The following is a 21658-nucleotide window of genomic DNA, read 5'->3' as shown; positions in this document are numbered from 1 at the left end:
GAAGTGGATGTAATGATGGTTATTATTTTCCATGGTTATTATTTAGTCTAGTTTTATTTATTTTCTGAGACTTTCAGGACATCCCCTATACCCAACGATATCCTGACAGGTTTCAAAACCAGTCTAGGGATTGCTGACTTAAAAGCTTTAACTTTGGTGGGAGCTAAATGTTAATTAAACTCAAAGTAACAGCCAACCATAGAAAATTAGGCACACTTAAAAAGATTTTCCAGAGGGGAACCTGGGTGGTTCAGTCAGTTGAATGTCTAACTCTTGATTTTGGCTTGGGTCATGTTCTCAGTGTGGTGAGATCAAGTCCCATGTCTGGCTCCATGCTGGGCATGGAAACTGCTTAAGATTCTCTCCCTCTCTTAAAAAAAATTTTCCCCCCAGATAATACCAGAATGCTTTAAAAAGAGAAGAAAGAAACTTCCTAATTTCCCTTGTTTCAGTTTAATTTACATCTTGTTTTCACCTCATAAGAAAAGACATGCTGGTCACTTTCTTTTGAATATTGCATCATCAAATGTTGGTGGTTTGAGAGCTATTCTACTCACAGGCTGGATGATTCTAGATCCTTTCACTTTTCTTTATTTAGACTGGCCCTACAAGAGCCCTATTCTGGGGACCTAAAAAGGAGTGAAACCAAAAACCAGCAAGCCAGGAGGTCACTTCTAAATAGGGACATAGCCAGTTAATTGCTGATTGATTGACTGATTTAAAGTTCATATGATGAGGGCTCTGGCATCTACAAATAAGGTATTCTTGGAGTTTTCGAGGAATCCCAGTAAGCCATCATCACCCTAAGTGCCTGCTATTTGTCCAAGTAAAACTCTGAGCGGCCCGAGGGTCACCTGGAATATAGGGTTTGGGGAGGAGGTGGCTATTTATTAGAGGGGAAAGTGTATTTTTGAAGACCAAAAGGTGATACAAAGGTTGTCAGTCTGTTGCCTCTAACACAAGATCTTAACCCTTCCCTTTCCAGCGTTTCATGACCTAATAAGATATTTTGTTACTTAATTAGGTTAAAATTTCATGCATTGCTTTGGTTCAAATTGACTCGGAATTTTATTTTATTTATAAGGATTTACTTATTTATTTGAGAGAGAGAGAGAGAGAGAAAGAGCACAAGCAGCGGGAGCGGCAGGCAGAGGAAGCAGCAGGCTCCCCGCTGAGCGGCCTCCCAGGAGGCTGGGATTATGACCTGTGCTGAAGGCAGACGCTTAACGCACTGAGCCACCCAGGCGTCCCTGTATTATTCCTCTTTTAAATCTGGGCTTGAAGACTCAGATCTAACTTTACTTGCTGTGTGGCCAGGTAAATTACGCCACAAGCCTTATTTATAGAATGGGTTGAATAATGCCTGCCACATAAGGCTGTTTTGAGAAGTACAGATGTTAAGAGATCCTTGTTGAGTTCGTTTCATGTGGGGCTTTTTGATCAAGATCCAAAAAAGGACACGGGAATTTCTGCCTCAGTGTCTTTAAGTGGCTCCCCGTATCTACCTCCCTGCCAACCTCCCCCTCCTTGAACCTGTGCGTCAGAACACTGTGATCTAGCCCAGACTCTACCGCGATGCGGCGAAGCGCTGCGACGTCAGGCGATTCCAGCTCTCTGGGTCTCTACCGGCAACCACGATGATGCTTACCATCCGCTGTGACCTTATCAACATGGCTACTGAAAGCAGCTGGCAGGAAGAAGGTGTGGCCACCGAAGGGTCACTTCCGCTTCCGTTGGCGCAAGCGTTGTCATTTCTTCTGCCACCGTGAGTAAGATGGAAGCGTTTTTGGAGTCGCGGTCCAGACTTTGGGCCGGGGGTCCGGCCCCGGGGCAGTTTTACCACATTCCGCCCACTCCTGGTTCCTCCGTGGAGCCGGAGGCCGCGACCTACGGGGGTCTGATTACGCGCACGCAGTAAGTTCTCCGCGTCTGAGCCTGCGCAGGGGGCGGGACGGTGAGGCCTGGTGGGGCTGGCGGGTTCTGAGGAAACCGCGGAGGGCGAGGCGGGGACCGCGGAGGGCGAGGCGGGGACCGCGGGGCCGAGAGTCCTGAAGAATGAAAGGAGACATGGAAAATCAGAAGCGGAACCCACTGCGTGGAAGAGAGCTCAGGCTCTTCTCCCGTGCCTCTCCCCTCGCCAGACCTCCCTCCCTCTGTCTAGGAACCCCATGGTGACCGGGACCTCGGTCTTGGGCGTTAAGTTTGAGGGTGGAGTGGTGATTGCAGCAGACATGCTGGGCTCCTACGGCTCCTTGGCTCGTTTCCGCAACATCTCTCGTATTATGCGAGTCAACGACAGCACCATGCTGGGTGCTTCCGGAGACTATGCAGATTTCCAGTATTTGAAGCAAGTTCTCGGCCAGATGGTGTAAGTTATCTGGAGAATAGGGAATATATCCCAGGTGGGGAGAGGAATTCACTGTTTTGTTTTTTTAAAATCCCGTTAGAAGTTCTGGAGTGGAGGAGTTTGAGGCTGCAACAGAGGACAGGAAATTGTTGGGGGTGGAAGATGAGAATGTTTGCAATACATAGTTTTCGGCGTTAGGGGGTGTAAAATGGGGAAGATTGTGGTAACTTCTTTTGGCGGGGTAGGGGGTGGTGGTGGTGGTGGTGGTGGAGGAGGAGGAGGAGGAGGATGAAATTCCTGTCTTCCGTTCTTTCCCTTTTCTCATGACCAATTCCTTTTAAGGATTGATGAGGAGCTTTTGGGAGATGGACACAGCTACAGTCCTAGAGCTATTCATTCATGGCTGACCAGGGCCATGTACAGCCGCCGCTCCAAGATGAACCCCCTGTGGAACACCATGGTCATTGGAGGCTATGCTGATGGAGAGAGGTTGACTTGAAATAACTTAACTTCCCTGACCACCCAACCTCTAGTGTCTGTGTGGTGTTTTATCCCTTCCCTCTGAGTGAATGCCACTTCTCAGACCCCATGGCCCCATCTTTCAGCTACGATACCTAACAAAACCTAAAATGAAATGAATTCTTTGACCGGTTGTGTCCTGTTAGCTTCCTCGGTTATGTGGACATGCTTGGTGTAGCTTACGAAGCCCCTTCGCTGGCCACTGGTTATGGTGCATACTTGGCTCAGGTATGTGAGAGGGGAGGAAGACAAGGCAATGGGGGCTGGTTATTGTTTGCTTGTTCTTCCCTTGAAATTCCAACGTGAGGACTAGGCCAGGATCCCTACTGCTGGGCAGATGGCTTTCTTTGTAGTCTGGAGGCTATATGTGTTGGCACTTACATTCCAGTGACAGAGTGGTATGTCATCAGTAGACATATGGAAAGAGGGATGCCCTAGAATTTACCCTTCAAGTCAGTGTTAGCACAGGTAAGAATTCACTCTGGTGAGGCAATAGGTGGACTGTCACTTTTTTTTTTTTTTTTTTTTTTTTGACATTTATGCTGTGGATTTGGGACCGACGGGTATTCACCCCCTGGTATCTCCCATGCTTTTCCATTTCCCTAGCCTCTCCTGCGAGAAGTTCTGGAGAAGCAGCCAGTCCTGAGCCAGACTGAGGCCCGAGAGCTAGTGGAACGCTGTATGCGAGTGCTGTATTACCGAGATGCCCGTTCTTATAACCGGGTGAGGAGGGATATGAATAATAAAGATGACGGGACTCTAACTGGCAGGCTCTCCGGCTCTGGATAGTTGCAATACCTGGGTCTTTGCTTTTGAAGAATAGATTGCCAAATTTCCTATTTTCAGATTGGGGAAGATTCTCTACTTGACCTTTGAGCAGGCCTCAGGGATTTCATGGGGTGTGGGCGCGGGTGGGCATTTTCATTGGGAGCTCTGCTTTCTTTCAGTTTCAAATCGCCACTGTCACCGAAAAAGGTGTTGAAATAGAGGGACCACTGTCTGCAGAGACCAACTGGGAGATTGCCCACATGATCAGGTGATTGAAATTAAAACTACAGAATTAAAAATAAGTGGTAGAATAGTTGGGATGCCCCTTGACTTGCACTAAGCTGGGTTCTTCTGGAGGTCTGAACCAAAAGAATTCTTTGGGTGAAGAGGGAAATTTTGGTTGGAGGATAGAGTCGCTTTTAGAAATTAATTCCTCCCTTGATGGCTTCATAATTTTATTATGCTCTCTTCCTTTTTAGTGGTTTTGAATGAAATACAGATGCATTATCCAGAGCTGCAGTTGTACCCTTCTTCTAACTTTGAACTTGGCTGGTTCAAAGGTGTACTTTTCTATTGTAAAATAAATAAATCCTTTGAAATGCTTGCTGAGTGGCATTATTGTCTGACTAGGTCACACCAGGAGTGAAAGTGTGAAGTACTGCCACATGCCATCTCCCTCAGAGAACCCTTCTTTGGCTCTTGGTTCTTCCAGCAAATACAGGATTTTCTGCATGACAGTACAGGAGATCCACTCTCTTCATTTGGGCCTGTACTAGAAAACAGCTTTGTACAGAGGCCAGGCCAGGCTTAATCTTTGTGGGATAACGAAGTGCTTAACATTTTTCTTCAACATTTCCACCCATGTACTAGATTCTTAAAAATTTTCTGGTTTAACGTTGCTGCAAATGTGATTTTAGTTAAAGCACCATTTCAAAGACAGAAATGTAGCATCTAGTAAAGCCGCTCTGGGTAAGGTTACTCCCGGGGAGGACCTGCCAGCCTCAGTCCGTCACCTGTGCCGCCTCCTCGCCCTTAGCAGAGGGAATACTAAGTAACTTCAACATTGAATTTACATGTTTATGGCCCAAATCTGGTATTGGAAAACCTCTTAGAAAGTATTATGTGTTCATTTGAAAGTCCTAAGTTTAGCTGTGAGTCAAATCATTTGGGGCATTAGCCAAATTCTCCCAAAATGGTGGTAAACCTGAATTTTAAAAATGAACACCCTAGGTGATTCTGATGCATATCTTCTCTAAACTGCTTTGAGAAACTAGTAGAGGCAGCAAACTCAGAAACTACTTCAGAAGTTCAGTGAGGTGAGAGAGCTGAGGGGGGGGATCACAATATCCCTCCATTTTATCATCCATGTTACAACGAACTAGTACATGAAAGTAAAAGGAAACCGTGAGTTTTCCATTTGTCTTCCACATATTCAGTCTCAACACAGAAAGTAGTCAATAAATACTTGTTTATTGATTAAACTGAATTATAAAAAAACAAAACAAAAAAAACTTCCTTCTACTACTAAGCCATGCGGGCGGAATCCACAAAGATAACTTCCTGGCCAAAACCCAGCTGATCCACTGTTGGTGTTATGGTCTTAAAAAAACTACCCACCAAGAAAGTCATACAGTATGCAGAGGCCAGGAACCCAGCTCTGCTGAGGCTGGGGCTGCTGTGGAGGCTACCAAAGAGAAGGATTAGGTCATTGTAGATAGTTGACCATAGTTCTTGAACTTTCTCAAAGGCAAAGGGTTGACTTCAAAGTCCATATTCTGTCAAAATGGCATCAGGCAAAAAGCTGGGGAAGAGAAGCCCAAGAGAAGATGGATCCTCAGTTCACTTTTCAGATGCCATGGGTTCATGAAGCTGGCCAAGCTGTTTACGGGCGGGATCACTCCAGTTCACTATATTATAGTGTGCTGGGGGTTAAAAAACCAAAAAATGGAGGTGAGGAGAAACAGGTGGTAACAAATGTCACACCCGTACCACCAGGCCCATCACATCTTGAGCATGTCCCAGTCTGTGAAAGCCTACTAAAATAGGGTTACCTAGAAAAAAAACCACATTGTTTATAAATCCATTTCCCCTCATTTTATTAAATGTTCCACTTATATACATTTTAAAGATGAACCATTTACAAGCCTATGCAGGCTGCCTCCTTGGCTCCCAGGAGGGACATGTTGCTGAAAGCCTTGGGATGGACAGAAGGTGTAGCTGTGGGAAAGCTGGACTTGGGTTTTTGTTCCTTTTCTCTGTATGATACAGTACATTTCAGTTTATAACCATGAGTACATACAGTTAAAAAAAAATCTCTCATGCAAACTGTAGAAAAATTTTCTTTCCTTGAAGCTGGCAGTGAAAAATAAAGATTCATGTCTTTCTTTGTGCACACCCCTGTGTGTTTCTTCTTCAGGTCACATTCTTCTCTAAGCATTAAGAGAAATAAGGAAAGCCACAGGGTAAGCAGGATTTCTGTCTTGTTTTTAAAGTTCAACACGTAACTTCTTGCACAATTAGCTCCTGGCTGTAGGACTTGTGATCTCTTGAACAGGCATGCTGTCCACTTAACATGATGAAGACCCACACACTGGGAATGGCTTCCACCCTAACACTGATCACCTCAGTACCTCCTGCTTGCTAATGACACATGTATGATCCTTTGTCCAGAGTGATGGTGTGAGCATGGGAAAGGGGCTAAGGATCCCAAGTGCAAAGGATATTGGTTTTGTCATGTTTTTGTTGGAGGGAAGGTGGTGAGGAAAAACAAATCTAATTCATCATTCTGGATGAGAGGTGGTTTCATGCATTTTTAAAGCCACAGTTTTATATCTCAGAGTTGCTGTAGAAACCAACATCTCTGGAGAGGGAAGGAAAGAAAGGAGAAGGAAGAGAGAGTTCAGTGGGATTTTTTTTCCATTTTCATTTTTATATAAAAGTGTTAAGACCACAATGAAAAAAGTTTTTTTTTATCCATATATATAATAAACCAGTTTGTGAGCTACATATTTTTGTCTTTCCCATCTTCAGAAATGTTCTCACATTGACAATGGTTGGATAGCATCATGCCCAAAGACATTGCCACACAGTAAAACAAACAAAAAAACCCAGATGTACTATGATACAATTGAGGTAAAAGGGGAAACAAAAAATTTAACATTCGCCCACGAAGAATTTTTTTTTCTTTTTCTTGATTTTGTCAGAAAAATACCAAACACAGTGATTTAAATTTAAAAAAAAAAGTCACGAAAACCTGTTTTTAGCAGAAGTGAACGACCAATGGGCCAGCTCCTTGGCTCAGACGGGATCACTACTGGTATTCCTAATAATCCACAAATCCACAGGGAAACGGAAGTCAACATCGGGGGGGTGGTGGCATAAAATTAAAACATATAAACCAAATACCCGACCTGGCATATCCCCCTTTCCCTAAATCCCTCTACCCCCCCTTCACACTTTCCCACCCCCCACTCCACACCCGCTCATGACCCCAACACTCAAATCTCCATCAGATCTAGGTCAGCTTCTTCAAAGCCATAAAAGGACTCGGTCTCGCTTTCGCCCTCAAAGAGCTGGTGAAGGCTTTCAGGCTCAATTGTCTCTTCAGGAGATGACCTGGGTCGGGGAGTGGAAGCTGAGGGCTCCTCGGACTGTTCCCCACTCAGCTTCAGCTGCTCCTCTAGGGAGGCAATGAGCTCCTCCTGCATGTCAGCATTTCTCGTAGGTGAGTTAATGTTGCCATCAGGGCCGGGCAGAACGCTAGCCACAAGGAAGGACCGCTGCACCAGCTCTGGACAGTCCCCAATGACGCCCAGCACCTCAGCCAACCAGACCAGCACCAGCTGAAGCAGGACATCAGAATCGCACGCGCTATCTGCCATTTCCCGAGCCTGCTCCTTCCACTTTTTGTGTAGGAAGTTCTTGACAGTTCGTTTGATGCACACATCTAACGGCTGGATTTTGGAGCTACAGCCCGCTGGGACCACCGCAGGCAAGGTGCTAGAGGCACTGAGCATAGCCAGCACCTCTTCTGACAAGTGAGTGCGATGACAGTCCATCACAAGCATGCCTTTGCTGCGCTGGCAAGCGGTGTGCTTCTGCCACACGCGGGCCGACCACAGCTCCATGATCTCGTCGTCGCTGTAGCCGCTCTCCTTCGCCTCCAGCAATATAGAGTCTGGCACATTAGCAAGTTGATCCATTTGTCCTCGGTAGAAAACCAGGGTGGGAAGGACGGTGCCATCTGCCAGAATGGCCAGCACCACATCACACCAAGGTTCCCCTGTGCCCACAGTCTGCAGGGCATTCTCCTTACGGTCATCGCTGCTCAGCACCTCCGTATCTAGGAACAAGGAGATCTCGTCAATAGCCACAATCATGGACAAGGGTAAGTCCTGGTTGTGAATCTGTCGCTGTACAAATTCAATGAAGAGTCCTGCATTCTCGGCCACATCCTTAGGTAGCGTGTGGGCCACGGCTCGCCGGGCATGGGGAGTCAGGTGGTGCCGGAGCATGAAACGCACAGCCCACTCATAAGAGATCTTAAACCCCCCCTCCAAAGAACGTCCTATTTTGGTGGCCTTCTGGAACAAGGTCTCCTCATTCACAGGTAGCTGTTGCTCTCGCTGGGTTAGCACCCACTCAGCCAGCTTCTCTTCTGCTTCTAAGCTCAGATATTTGCCCTCCAGATTCTCCCCCTGGGAGGCCTGGAAGCGCCGAAGCCAACGCCGGATCCGTCGTTGGGGATTTCGGAAGTGTTCGGCAGCCTGTTCTGTATTGCAGCACAGGGCAAACAGTACCACTCGAAGCTTCTTCACAGACAGCTGCTCCTTCTTGCCAACCCCACTGCCACTACCGCCCCCTGTTGCCTGCTCAGGCTCCTGGATGACTGGGCTCCCTTCATCCTGGTCATCAACATTCAGACATTCGGCCCCCTCTGCAGCCAAGGGTGGAAGGGCTAAAGGCTGGGGGTGGGTTGGGGTTGGTGGTGGGGTTGCAGTTGAGGCTGGTGACGGGAGTGCTTGCGCCATAGGAGTCGGAAGCTCTTCAGGCTCAGCTGGGGTGGCCCCCGCAGATTTCACAGTGGCAGTTTTATTAGAGGGGAAGGCAGGAGGAGGATATATATTCTTCAAGCTCCGGTCATGCACTCGGTCACGAGTGTGGCCATGTCTAAAGGGTTAGCAAAGACAGGAAAAGAAAGCCCAGTTAAACTAGGAAAATGAAATACTAATAGTAGCAATGATAATAATAATAAAAAAAAGATGAAACACACTGAAAATAGAAGTTAAACCATGAAGAGAGTTTCTGTTACCTTGAGTGAGACATCCAAGTGAGTCCTATGGGAAATGAGACAATAAAGAAAAGTTAACTCAGAGAAGAAACAAGCCCTCCGGTCTTATAGGGATGTCAGGTGATGTCTGTCTGAACAGTGGATGAGCTAGCCCAGGTAGAGATGCTCCTGACTCATATGGTAGGACTTGTATCCTTATTTTCTCTTTTTGTTGTCCCACTAACTCCCATCTCCACTACTTACCCCGTGGCAGGATGCTGCTGGATCTGTGAGAGGGGTTGAATACCAAATGCTTGGCCATGGCGTCTCCCACAGAGGTAACAAAGGTACAGGAAGTGCAAGCCAGCTTGATTCCACTAAGAAAAAGAGCCAAGAGTATAAACAAGTGTACCTGTGACCCTAGGGATAAAATCTGAGGCCTAATAAAGAAAAGACAGTATCCTTTCTCCTCTTTCTCAAATTAATTCACATACCCCCCAAGTTAATTAAAAGGATTCAATGTAAGAAGTGAAAAATTAAGAGACCATCACTAAGTTTTCCCTTACCTCACAGAATTTTTAAACAAAGCCAAATACTTGGGGCTCTTGCGTGGAACATGATTGCTGAGAAAGACAAAGAAAAAACAGCATGAGTTAGGGGGTTCTGATCATTAAATGAGAGATCACCAGTCTCGGACAATGCCCCCACAAAAGAGATGCCACTTCAATCCATCCTCACCTTAACCCAAGCCAGTTTTCCTATCATATTAATATTCCCTATTAGTATGCATGTGAATCACCAGGAGAGCTATTAAAACACACATTCCGACTGAGTAGCCTGGGGGTGGGGAGCAGAGGCTGAATTTCTAACAAGCTCCCATCTATTGCACCTGGTCCTTGGGCCACACTCTTGAGTAGCAAGGTCCTACAAAATTCGAGCACAGCCCATCAAAGCCAAATGAACGTGGGTTTGACTCTTACCCTGCTAGGAGACATGGACAAACAGCTCTAAGAGTTGAAGGAGGGAATGGAATGAGTTCTGGAGAATGTGAACTCCCAGGTACGATCCTGGTCTAACCGTGACTTACTTGATCATGTGGTTGGCATAGGCTCGAGAGCAGCAGGTGCTGTAGCGACACAGAGAGCAGTGAACGTAAGTGGGGAAATGATTAGGGAAATCCGGGATCTCAAAGCTGCACTCCAGGCACGTCTGCCGGCCCATAACACTCCTGTCAAGAAACAAGGACAATTCTTGTTATCGCCCCAGGAGTCCTCAAATTGTGGGGGCTTCAGACAACTGATCCTGCTAAAAGGCTACTAGATTACACTGGCTATAGGAATAGTCGTGCCCACCCGGCCCCCAGCCTCCAGAAGAGGGCACTGACATTTTCCTAACAGCTCTCTTCTGGATGTTGCGCCGGACAGGGGGATAAAGGAAGACAGGCAGGGGGTCCGTTGAGGAGGTCAGTGGTGCTGCCTCCTGCAGGGTACTGGGAGGAGCATCACTGGAGGAGACAGGGACAGTTCGCGGCTGCCCTCGGGAAGCCCGGATTGTCACCTGCAAAGCCAAGAGAAGGAACAATCAGAGACGACCCATGCTAAACCTCAGAACACTGATAATCTTTATTCCCCACCCCCTTGGATCTATAAAAGAAACGGTGACAAGCCCTTTACCTTCGTGCCTGGTTTCAAACCTTCCAGCTGTTTGGGTTTACGGAAGGTTTTATGGTGCTGAAGCTTGTGTTCAATTTTGTCCTTGGCAAAGAGAAATTGCAGCCGGCATTTGTTGCAGTGATAAACATTCCTCTTCTGAAGGGGGAAAAAGAAAGAGAATCCCTTAAAGGTTCCCAATAAATTTTCTCCCCTGATGAAAAAGTATATTAATGCTAACAACCATTCTTTCCCCCTTTCTGTGGATAACTGAAAGAGGAAGAAAGAAATACACAACACTAAAACCTATCATTGAGAATTATCTCCTCCCATGGTCCCAAAGAAAGGCAGACTCACACCCAGGACGACTAGGTCCTCCAACCATCTCTTCCTGACTCGGTTTAACAATGTGCATTAGTGGCTTAAGCTTTACTTGCCCCTACTTTGTCTTTACAATGCAGACAGTGCTACCTGGACACTCTTCTCATTTTTTAAAACACAGTAAAATGTACATGATGAAAAAAATCATTACTTTTTATTCCATACTCCTTCATGTTTTAAGTTTGCCTTCAATTCCAACCCTCCATCCTTTTGCACAGAAACAACTTGTTACCGGTTTCTCGGGTATTCTTTCACGGACAGTCTATGCGCACAACCACGTAACATACACATATCTCCAATCACCACCTCCCTGTTTCTTTCTTAACATGAATGACAGTATTTTTCTACACCTTGTCTATACCTTTCTATCCCTTACTCTCTCTCCTCTTAACACATCAATATACATAGATATGCAGTTGTCCCTGTGAGACAAGTCTGAGGATTCAGACTGCCTACTATTGAAATCCTTCAGAAACAGGACCCAGGTGTATGGTTTCCTTCCCAGGATTAACAAGGGTCCATTACCTGAGTATAAGGGACAATTTCCATGCTGCTCTTTGGAAATACACACGGGGGGATTACAGTCACCCCTATGCAAATGGGTGTGTGAGCCCAAGAGGGAGCTCACAGGTGAGAGTGCAGGCACGTGTGTGCAGACCCGGCAAGTGTTAAGCAAAGGTGCACCCATCTGGTTCTCCATTTTGTGCCTTCTCCATCTACCTTCACTCTCCTCCTCTAGTGGCCCCTTTTTTGCAGCATTTTAGAACAAGGCCCTATTTACTCCATCTTAAAAACAAAACACGAAAGCAACAACAAATTCTCTCCTGCTACCTCTTCCCCTGGATGTGCCAACCCTCAGTCTTCCCCCTTCTGAAACTTTTAAAAAATAAGTTGTCTCCATTTCCTCACCTCTTCTTCATTCATCCCGCTGAAATGTGACTTCCACTCTGCTGACCAACCACATGGCTCCCATCACCGTTGCTAAGTTAAAGGCTGGCCTCTCGGTTTCTATGGTGCTTGACATCTTCCTGCAACACCTTGATCACACCCCTTTCTTCAAAACACCTCCCTCCCTCAGCTCCCTGACATCAAGTCTCTTCTGGTTCTCCTCCTAGGTCTACGGTACTGGCTTTGTACACAGAATCTTCAGAGGTTCTAAGCCTTCATCTTATTCTCAATTGGGCGTGAGGCAACATGGCAACTTCTATGTTTAAAATCACTTGATTTATATAATTATGATTCCTAAGTATGTTTTCCATAACCCAGGTTTTTCTTCCAGGCTTCAGACCTATATTTCCAACTACCTGTTTAATAAACACCTATAGCCACTGTCCACAGACACTGCTAACTCAGAATACCCACACATGTAATCCCCACTTCCGCCGCCAACCTTTCTTTCTTTCTACAGTGTTTCTATCTCAATACATAGTCTCACCATTCATTCACTTTTCCTGAGACAGAATTTTAGGCACTATTGCTAACTCCTTCCTCACTACCTTTACCAAATCCATCTCTAAATCATAAATATCACTTACCTTCTCAGTATCTCTCAACTCTATCTTCTTCTTCATTTCAAAGCCAAAAGCCACTACTGCCTCTCACCTAAACTGAAAGAGCCTTTGGCGTGTCCCCCTAACTCTGGTCTTAATCTCTTTCAATTCATTCTCCTAGTGTAGCCAGTGTAATCATAACTTAAAACAAATTTGAACCTATCACTCAAGGACTTAAAAAATCCCTTCAATGCCTCCCCAATGACTTATAAAGTTGAAACTCCCTTCCATGGCTTACAGCGTTCTCCACCATCTGTTTCCTAACTTCCAACCTCCCCCTGGTACTCCACACTCCAACCACACTGAACTTCCTTTAATTCTCTGAACCTCCATACTCTCCCTCTCTGCTTGGAGGACACTGTTCTTCCATCCCACGTCATGTGGCTCACCCTTCCTCATACTTCAGGTCTTATTCTTCTTCCAAGGAAGCCTTATAGCAGGCTCCCCAAATAGGTATATGCTTTTCTGTATCTTATACTTTCCCTAACACGATACTCTCCATGCTCTACTATACTATTTGTCTTATATGCCACCAAATCCCTGGCACCTAGCCCAGTATGGCATGTAACTGAAATTTGGCAAATTTTTGCAAACACACATATAGTATCTTCTCTACCAAAATTATCTGCCTAGCTCAGCCCTGGCCCCAGCATCCATAAAATTAAAAAAATGAGAATATGGGAACTGCTTGGTGCCTGGTACCTGGTGCCTCATGTAATGCTGTTGGAATGCATTGCCATTTTTGAAGACCTTCAGGCAATAAGGGCAGAGCAGATGCCGAGTATCCTCATGGATCATCCGAAAATGGACATCTACCTCAGAGTAGAGTGAGGAGCGATATTGACACACCTGAGTCACATAAGAGGAAAAATAAGCTAAGAGTGAACAACTGAGCCCTTAAAAAAGAGGTAGCAACAAAAATGTCAAAATAAGAGAAAAAAAATAAGTTTTCCTAAATGTATAGAAATCAAATTATTATTCTGACTGTAATGCAGGGCTGTTTGTGACAGATTCAGCTGTGGATTAAGATAAAAACAGGGGAGGGACAGGGAAGTCTGAAAACAATCCACTTTGCGACTTAGAGGAGTAAAGTTTTCTTTGTCCATCTCTAGAGGGCTGTGCAGGAGACACACTCGTGCAGGACGTACGTATGTCTCTGACCGGGCTCCCTGGCTGGGTTCCTGCACATGCTCCTTTGATGTTTTTCTCCGGCATGGAAAATCCTGAGAACAGACCCTAGGTTTATCATCTCTTCTGATCTCCCCGAGTTCCTGAACCTGAGTGCACGCAGTCGGTGTAGAGCACTGCTCGCTAGCGGGTCCTCTGTGCCCGGCCTGAGAGCCGGACGGCTAAAGCTCCCTAGAGGACAAGGCGGTACCTGGCAGACGTAGGGCATCTCCCCAGGCTTGTGAGTGTCCTTCATGTGCTGCAGAAACAGCGGCTCGCTCTCGAACGCCCACTCACAGATCTTGCACTTGGCTGTAAGAAGAAAAATAATCAATAAATCCACCTGAAAATAAGACCAAAGTCCTGCTGACTCATCATCTTTATTCTCTCTGACTTCTCTATCTTCACTTTCAATAGTCGGTAAATCATTCAATCTCTTCTTTCTTTAAAATGGTTCTGTCTTAACATCTGTGTTGCTGATAACAACAAACCTTAGGCCTCTACCTCAGACTTCCTACTAAAGCCTCACTCTAGGTTCTGAACTGTCTACAAGACATTTTAATTGGCTATTCTACCACCAACTCTAATTCAGCCTCCTTCTGATTCCTGGTTGTTTCCCTTCTCACTTCCCCACCTCCTCCTACACTCAGGCACTATCTCTGAGTCTGCACCTCTGTGTTCTGTCACCACTATTTCAGAATGTACCTAGGAACGGTCATCTTGCCATTCTCACAGACAAAAACTCCGTAGAAGCCCACGATTTCCTACTTCTAATCAGCTGGCTTCTAATACCGTGTATCTTTCCAGTGAATACAGTGTCTATGCTTTACATACCACTGCCAAGTGAATTATGTTAAATTACTACACTCTTGCATCCCTCTGCTCAAAGACAGACAATGACTGTCTCCTATGACTAATTCCAAACATTTACCAAACATCTACTAAATGAGTATAAGAATTTGTCCTCAAGAGACTGACAAATCATGAACAGAAGTTCTTGCCTTGTTATGAGTTTCTGAGATGATTCAACTTTGAAATTGGTCATTTTGTCAAGCTTATAAGGCTGCAACTCTGAATTTTTGATAATAATTTAAATTGTTACACATTTTGAATTAGACAAAATAATTATTTTTCTTACAGTCACTGGAATTATTTTCAAGTTTTTGCAAACTGTAAATTTGAAGCTTTAAGCATTTACTGGAAAATGTCCAACCGCTGTTCCCCCAAAAAGAGTGAAGTTGAAACAATTCTTTAAAGTAAACAAAAACCAGGGATTCTTAATCTGGGGTCCATGGACAATGCCTCAGGGAACCTCGGTATCCCCTGAAATTATTTGCAAAAGGGTAAAATGTTTATCTTCTGGGAAGAGGCTTCACAACTTTTTGTTACTGTCAAAGGGGTACGGCAGCCCCCGTAGAAGCACTGCCTAGAGTCGTTAGGTGCTACGAAGACACAAATGAATAAAAAATTCTGTCTAAAAGAATGAAGCGAAGCTGTTAGATACATAAACTGAATGTTGAAAGAACAGGAGTCTGTCACACAGAGGGACCAAGAGAAGAACAGGAACAAAGGCACAGAGATATGGAGTGCACGACATGTTGGGGAAATATTGTCAACTAAAAATGACAGTATTTTTGGGGCGCCTGGGTGGCTCAGTCTGTTAAGCGTCTGCCTTTGGTTCAGGTCATGATCCTGGGGTCCTGGGATTGAGCCCCACGTTGGGCTCCCTGCTCAGCAGAGTCTGCTTCTCCCTGCCCCTCTGCCTGCCGCTCTGCCTGCTTGTGTGCGTGCGCTCTCTGTCAAATAAATACATAAAATCCTTTAAGAAAGTAAAAATGACAATATTTTCTCCTTTTCCCCCTTTGCCTCTTAATTTGTCATTAATTGCTTTTCTTTTTTTTCTAGAACACCTTTAAATATTGGTGCTTTCCAACCTTCTGTGTTCTCCCTGGGCAAGCTCCTTCAACCTTGAAGCTCCTCCAACAACCTACGTATCAGCTCTCTTGGTACAGCCGTCACACCACATCAGTACTAACGACACTAACTAAAGCAATTTCTAACACATAAACACCATGCTACGATTTAGATATATAATCTCAGTGAGACAGAAACCTAAGGCATCAGTGGATTTAAGACATCTCTAGTAACCATCCACATCTGTTCTAGTCCCACACTGGAGCTGGTATGGGAAGATTCAAGAGACAGAATTAACTGATTTTGCAAAACGGTCATCCTAACACGGTCCCTCCCAGCACCATTACCCTCATGTCCTTGACACCTAACACACTTTTACTTTGAGAAAATAGGAGTAAATTACTACAGCTTCTGCTTCCTGTTCTCCAAATTATGAAAGAAAGGCGAGGGGCGCCTGACTGCCTCAGTCAGTTAAGCACCCAACTCCTGATTTCGGCTCAGGTCCTGGAATCGAGCCCTGCATCAGGCACCCTGCTTAGTGGGGGTCTGCTTGTCTCCCTCTCCCTCTGGCCCTTTCCCTGCTGTGTGCGTGCATGCTCTCTAAAATAAATAAATCTAAAAAAAAAAAAAAAAAAAGGCAAGAAAGAAAGAAAGAAAGGAAGGAAGAAAGGAAGGAAGAAAGGATAGACATCTTATACCTTTCTAAGGTTCAGCCAACCTCATCATTCCATATATTCCAAGACTTTATCAAACAATTAGTTCCCCCTTGGTTGAGTCATTTTCCACACAGGATCCTCCCCTGACATCTGACCATGGTTAAGCCTGAAGCATCCTTCCCTCAACTCTACCTCTTCTTCAGTCTACTGCCCTTAAACAAGTGTGAAGAAAAACATAATGTGATTAAGATTATACTATTACCATAATTAGGTGAAATGATCCATTGATGTTCTGGGGACAATTCAGGAAATTTGAAAATGGACTAAGTATTAGATGATATTAAGGATTTATGATTGCTTCTGTTAGATCTTGACAAAGGTACTATGGCTGTATATAAGAAAAAGGTCTTTATTTTTTTAGAGATACATACTTAAGTATTTGGGGGTGAAATGTCATTACAACTATAATTTCATTTAAAAACACTTCAGAGGGGTGCCCTGGTGGCTCAGTCGGTTAAGCGCCTGCCTTCAGCTCAGGTTATGATCCCAGGGTCCTGAGACTGAGTCCCGTGTCCGGTTCCCTCCTCGGCAGGAGCCTGCTTCTCCCTTTCTCCCTGATTGTGCTCTCTCTCACTCTCTCAAATAATAAATAAAATCTTTAAAAAAATAACACTTCAGAAAATAAAAGGAAACATTTTTTTTTCAAAATTAAAAAGAAAGCAATGGGTCCCAAAAACATTAAAAAATAAGCTACTTTATACCGTATGGTGACTAATGTAACATTAAAAAAAAAAAAGCTACTTTTATGCAGGATCTGCTATGGGTACAGGAAGGAGGACTTACACAAGAATCCAAGAATAAAACTGATACATACTGAAGTATAGAAAAGGTGTTTACCTCTTTGGGTGAACAATTTCTCAGGTTTTTGATCAATATAAATTTTAAGTCACAAGATACTCAAAAATTAAAAGTCAGACATAACAAGAGTGGAAAGTGAAGAGAAAAGGATTGATGAGGTTCTGACTGTATGGAATTTTTTCTTCCCCATAAGGAAAAACTTATCTTTCTTATGTATAGTCCATACATAAATGGAATTAACAAAAGCCCACCCAGCAGATTCTGTATAAACATGAGGTGTATTCACTAGGAGGTGTAGAGGAGTTATTCAGATTTTCCAACACTGACAGTGAAGACTTTGGGGCCCTAACCAAGACCAAGTTGGCTACTCTACCCCTAACTGCATAGTGGTTGATTCCAATATCTATTCTATTCCCAAATTATTAGTCCAAAGTTCTACCATCTCATTAATTTTTAAATCCTGATTACATGTTAAAATGGTATTTTGGATATACTGACTTAAATAAAAATATACTATTAAAATTAATCTCAGAGGTGCCTGGCTGGCTCAGTCGGTAAAGCATGCAGCTCTCGATCTTGGACTTGTAAGATGAAGCCCCACGTTGGGTATAGAGCTTACTTAAAAACAAAACAACAAAACAAAACAAAAACAATAACGTTAAAAAAAAAAAAAGAGGTTATAAAAAAACTTTTAAATCTTTTTTTTACTTTTTAAAAATGGCTACTAAAAAATTTAAAATTGCATATGTACCTCACATTATATTTCTATGGACCAACACTAGCCTAAGCCACAACGGCAATCCCATTACCCTTGCCAAAATGACCAAGGCCAAGGAAATATGAAGGGAAAGCAATTCTGCTTTCGTGAGACAGATTCTGGAAAGACATGGGAAGATAAGCTCTATTCCTCGTCTGCACTGTTTTGTGCCTGAATGTAATGCCCGAGATTAACACAGCCACCCCGCTACAAGCCAGAGACAAGAGAACTACAGCAGAACACTCAAGTGCTGGGCCTGAAGTTTACTCCACCTCAAGTCCTTTCGGTTAAACGATACAACGGGTGTCCTTATTGTTTAATTCACTTTGTCAAGGTTTTTAATCTGCAGCCAAAGCATCCAGATGACATGCATATTTCTGTCTTCACGAATTTGCTCACGCAGTTTCCCAAAACCTAAAAGCTTTTCTTATTACTTTTATCTGTCCAAATCCTTCTTGTATTTAAAGACCCTAAAAGTTTAAGTATGACTTTCTGGGAAATCTAGCCTCAAAGATTTTTCTCTTCTCTAAACTATTTCACCATCACTGGTATTATACAATGCACAGGTTTATAATAAATAAACTGTCTTGTTCTCATTCTCCTTTATTTATGTAATTTTTGTCTCTACAACAAAACCAGAAATCCCCTGAAGGATACAGGAGATATTCTAGGAAGACTTGGCTTCAAATCCTCACAAAGGCACCTTACTAGAGATGTATGCTCTGAAGAAAATGACTTGATTTTTGTGAGCCTGTGTTCAGCCCACATTTCCTCATCTGTTAGATGTACAGTGGAGGTGACACTCCACACCTCATCTTACGTTTCACTGAAAGCACTGTCTTAATGGTACTTTATAATGTTTATAATGTTATCTTTTGTCTCATGTAAAACCTATCAGGGTACTAACTGAAGTGGAAGTCCAAATATAGATAATCTTGGTAAGGTATCCATTACATTATATTATATACATTACAGTGGTCCTGAACCAAAGCCCCTAACAATTCTAGCACTGAATTCAATTCAGGCTTGAAGAGAAGTCTAAGTTGTAAGAATAAAGGGTGAGTGAAATAAGGAATTGATTAGAAATGTGCAAAGAGCTTCCTCTGCACTGATACTCATATAGAAATGAAGGGCTCCTCACAGTGCCATTCAATGAATGAAGAGCAAGTATACCCCTAGAGTTTAAGAGTTTCCAAACTTACTAGTCGATTCATAAGGACTATGAACATTTTCCAAGTGGCACTGGAGCTGGAAGGGCGTGGAAAACTGGCGATAACAGTGTTGGCAGATAGTATGACCATCTACCTCACCGTTCTGCTGATCGAGTTCTACATGGTGTTTCATATGGTTCATGAATCTGTAGCACAGCACAAGAAGTACAGAAAACAAAAAAATCAGCAGCCTTAGAATCCCGGAACACACATTATATGCCCCCCATCCTTCCCTTGTTTGGGACAGTCCTTTTCTGAGCCCAGAAAGGGTTCTTGAAACTAAGAGCTCTGTGGAAAGATGTACTGGTTTTCCTTACTCCACCCAAAGTTATCTCTCATTATTACCACAATACCTCCTCCTTCTCTAGTACCACTTACGATTTAATGACAGTTCTTAGCCAAACCAGGACACCTGGGCGGCTCAGTCGGTTAAACATCTGCCTTTAGCTCAGGTCATGATCCCAGGGTCCTGGGATTGAGTCCCCCATCAGGCTCCTTGCTCAGCACAGAACCTGCTTCTCTCCCTCTGTCTGCCTCTTCCCCTTTCATTCTCTCTCTGACAAATAAATAAATAAAATCTTAAAAAAAAAAAAAAATTCCTCAGCCAGACTGGATAACAGGACTACCGCCCAAAGAGAAAGACTTAAACATATAAGAACATTTCAGTCTTCTCTTGTCCAGGGTAACCTCTGAGACTCTTCAACACTCACCGAATGTTGTTTTTTAGCCTTTTGGTACAATGTGGGCATCGGAAAGATGTGGCAACCTTAGGGAAGTTTGTGAGTTGGGCCACTTTGCCACCATCCCGTCCATAGTAGAAGTCATCTACTAGCATGATGAGTTTGGTCTGGACAGCATCACCCACATTCTCATTTGGCTCTGGTACTTTGGTAGGTGGTGACAGAGCAGGAATAGGTGTAGAAGAGGGTGTGGAAGCAACAGGAGCTGTTTTCTCCGGGGATGGGGGCTTTGCAGCTGATGGGACACTGGGTTCTGAATCCAGAGACTTTCCTTTCTTCTGGTATTCCACCATTTCTGGGCAACAGTACTATAAAGGAAGATCATTGTGGTTATTCTGGGGGCTGGGATGTGCCAACTCCCCAACCTCATGAACATCTCTTGGGGATGTTTGGTTCTAGGTATTCTCATCCAGGTTTCACCCTTCGATTTTTTATAGTGTTTCTAGGATTACGGCTCTTTCGAATGGATATTTATTTATAGCCATATGCCTCTCCAAACCCAGTACCTTGTATTTCTCCCTCCTGCCTTAGATCCTTCAACCACTTACTAGCGTAACTTGCTTCTGAACTCTCCAGCAGGAAGAAATTCCAACCTTTGTGTCTGGACTAAGACCAAAAAATGAAAAGGCTAGAAATGGGAACTGGTTAATGGTTCCTGGTTCATCCAATGACCCAAAAATAGTAAATAAACTGAGGGCTATCTAGGTGGCTAGGTCGGTTAAGCATCTGACTTTGGCTCAGGTCATGATCTCGGGGTCCTGAGATGAAGCCCCACACAGGGCTCCCTGCTCAGCTCCCTGCCTCTCCTTCTCCCTCTGCCATTGCCCCTACGTATGCTCTCTGGCTCTCTCTCTCTCTCTGTCAAATAAATAAATATATAAATCTAAAAACAAAACAAAACAAAACAAACAAACCAAGGCCAACTTGGTTTGAGTTGATTATCTAACAAACTTGTCCTCGTGTGCTCCTGTGTAGTTTCAAAATCAACCACAACCAAGGAATTAAGGTTGCATATGTTCCAATCTACTCGAGAGTCTTTAAATGTATCCGACATTCCAAAGTCTGAAACTCTTCTGAACAGGCCAAAAGGGAGCATAACCCTTTAAGAAACTTCTAGGTCATTTGAGAGTCCCTGCTTCACAAGCTCCTAATCGTAGAAGAGGTATGCAGTGGTAGCCACTGAAGCTGGATCCCCATCACAGCTGGTATCACTTACACACATGTGACCTCTCAAAGCTTCAGTAACACGGAATTGAGCATTACACCGTGGACATATTTTCCTTCCACCATCCTGGAGGTCGAACACTGGGATGGAAGAAGAGGTCACTGGAAGAAGTGAGAAGCATTGATAAGATTAATGAGATGATACTGGAAACAGATTACTGGCCCTTTGAAGAAAGGTTAAACGCTCCCTAAAGGGCATATTAAGGTTGATACGTAAGCATGACTGATCACTATGAGGACCGTTCCTTTAAGTCTAGGCCAAGGGCCAGCAAATCACAGCTCATAGACAAAATCCAGCCAGATGCTAACTTCTGTTTGGCCCATGAGCTAGGAATGGATTTTACTCTTTTTTATCGTTATACAACTTTTTCTTTAATTGAGGTCATAAAATGTACCTCTTAACCATTTTCAAATGTACAGTTAAGTACATTCACATTGTCGTACAAGCAATCTCCAGAACTCTTTTCATCTTGTAAATCTGAAACTCTGTACCTGTTTAATAATTTCCCATTCCTCCCTCCTCTTAGTCCCTGGCAACCCCCAACCTATTTTCCGTCTCTGTGAATTTGACTCCTCTAGGTACCTCATATTAAGTGTAATCATATAGTGTTTGTCTTCTCGTGACTGACTTAGCTCAGTGCTTAGCAG

At 44.0% G+C, this 21658-nt stretch overlaps 2 protein-coding genes across 5 annotated transcripts in view; one reads left to right on the top strand and one right to left on the bottom strand.

Moving 5' to 3' along the window:
• The first annotated feature begins 1725 nt into the window (after positions 1–1725).
• On the top strand, positions 1726–4237 carry PSMB4 (proteasome 20S subunit beta 4). Its single transcript, XM_026486598.4, has 7 exons — positions 1726–1914; positions 2162–2368; positions 2690–2836; positions 3013–3094; positions 3473–3589; positions 3814–3902; positions 4114–4237. The coding sequence occupies exons 1-7, from the start codon at positions 1775–1777 to the stop codon at positions 4124–4126; spliced, it is 795 nt and encodes a 264-aa protein (XP_026342383.1). The 5' UTR covers positions 1726–1774; the 3' UTR covers positions 4127–4237.
• An 850-nt stretch (positions 4238–5087) lies between these two features.
• POGZ (pogo transposable element derived with ZNF domain) overlaps positions 5088–21658 on the bottom strand; it is a 47494-nt gene continuing 30923 nt past the window's right edge. For all 4 annotated transcript variants that reach the window (XM_026486592.4, XM_026486593.4, XM_026486594.4 and 1 more), the window contains 12 exons: positions 21003–21112; positions 19757–20094; positions 19038–19192; positions 13862–13962; positions 13186–13332; positions 10577–10711; positions 10288–10460; positions 9991–10131; positions 9470–9526; positions 9168–9280; positions 8946–8970; positions 5088–8803 (listed from right to left, as the gene is read on the bottom strand). In XM_026486592.4, the coding sequence (XP_026342377.1) occupies positions 7132–8803; positions 8946–8970; positions 9168–9280; positions 9470–9526; positions 9991–10131; positions 10288–10460; positions 10577–10711; positions 13186–13332; positions 13862–13962; positions 19038–19192; positions 19757–20094; positions 21003–21112 (3167 nt within the window). In that variant the 3' untranslated portion in view covers positions 5088–7131. The remainder of the gene's footprint in view (positions 8804–8945; positions 8971–9167; positions 9281–9469; positions 9527–9990; positions 10132–10287; positions 10461–10576; positions 10712–13185; positions 13333–13861; positions 13963–19037; positions 19193–19756; positions 20095–21002; positions 21113–21658) is intronic.

This window comes from Ursus arctos, unplaced genomic scaffold (assembly GCF_023065955.2).
Source record: "Ursus arctos isolate Adak ecotype North America unplaced genomic scaffold, UrsArc2.0 scaffold_12, whole genome shotgun sequence".
Taxonomy (NCBI): Eukaryota; Metazoa; Chordata; class Mammalia; order Carnivora; family Ursidae; genus Ursus; species Ursus arctos.
Note: the sequence above shows the minus strand (reverse complement) of the source record. Positions and strands in the feature narration are given on the sequence as shown.

Excerpts from the sequence above, each read along its gene's own strand:
- PSMB4 (XM_026486598.4), top strand. The coding sequence starts at position 1,775 with ATGGAAGCGTTTTTGGAGTCGCGGTCCAGACTTTGGGCCGGGGGTCCG. Across the intron at positions 2,369-2,689 it reads CAAGTTCTCGGCCAGATGGT|GATTGATGAGGAGCTTTTGG; the intron begins GTAAGTTATCTG and ends ATTCCTTTTAAG. Across the intron at positions 3,095-3,472 it reads ATGGTGCATACTTGGCTCAG|CCTCTCCTGCGAGAAGTTCT; the intron begins GTATGTGAGAGG and ends CCATTTCCCTAG.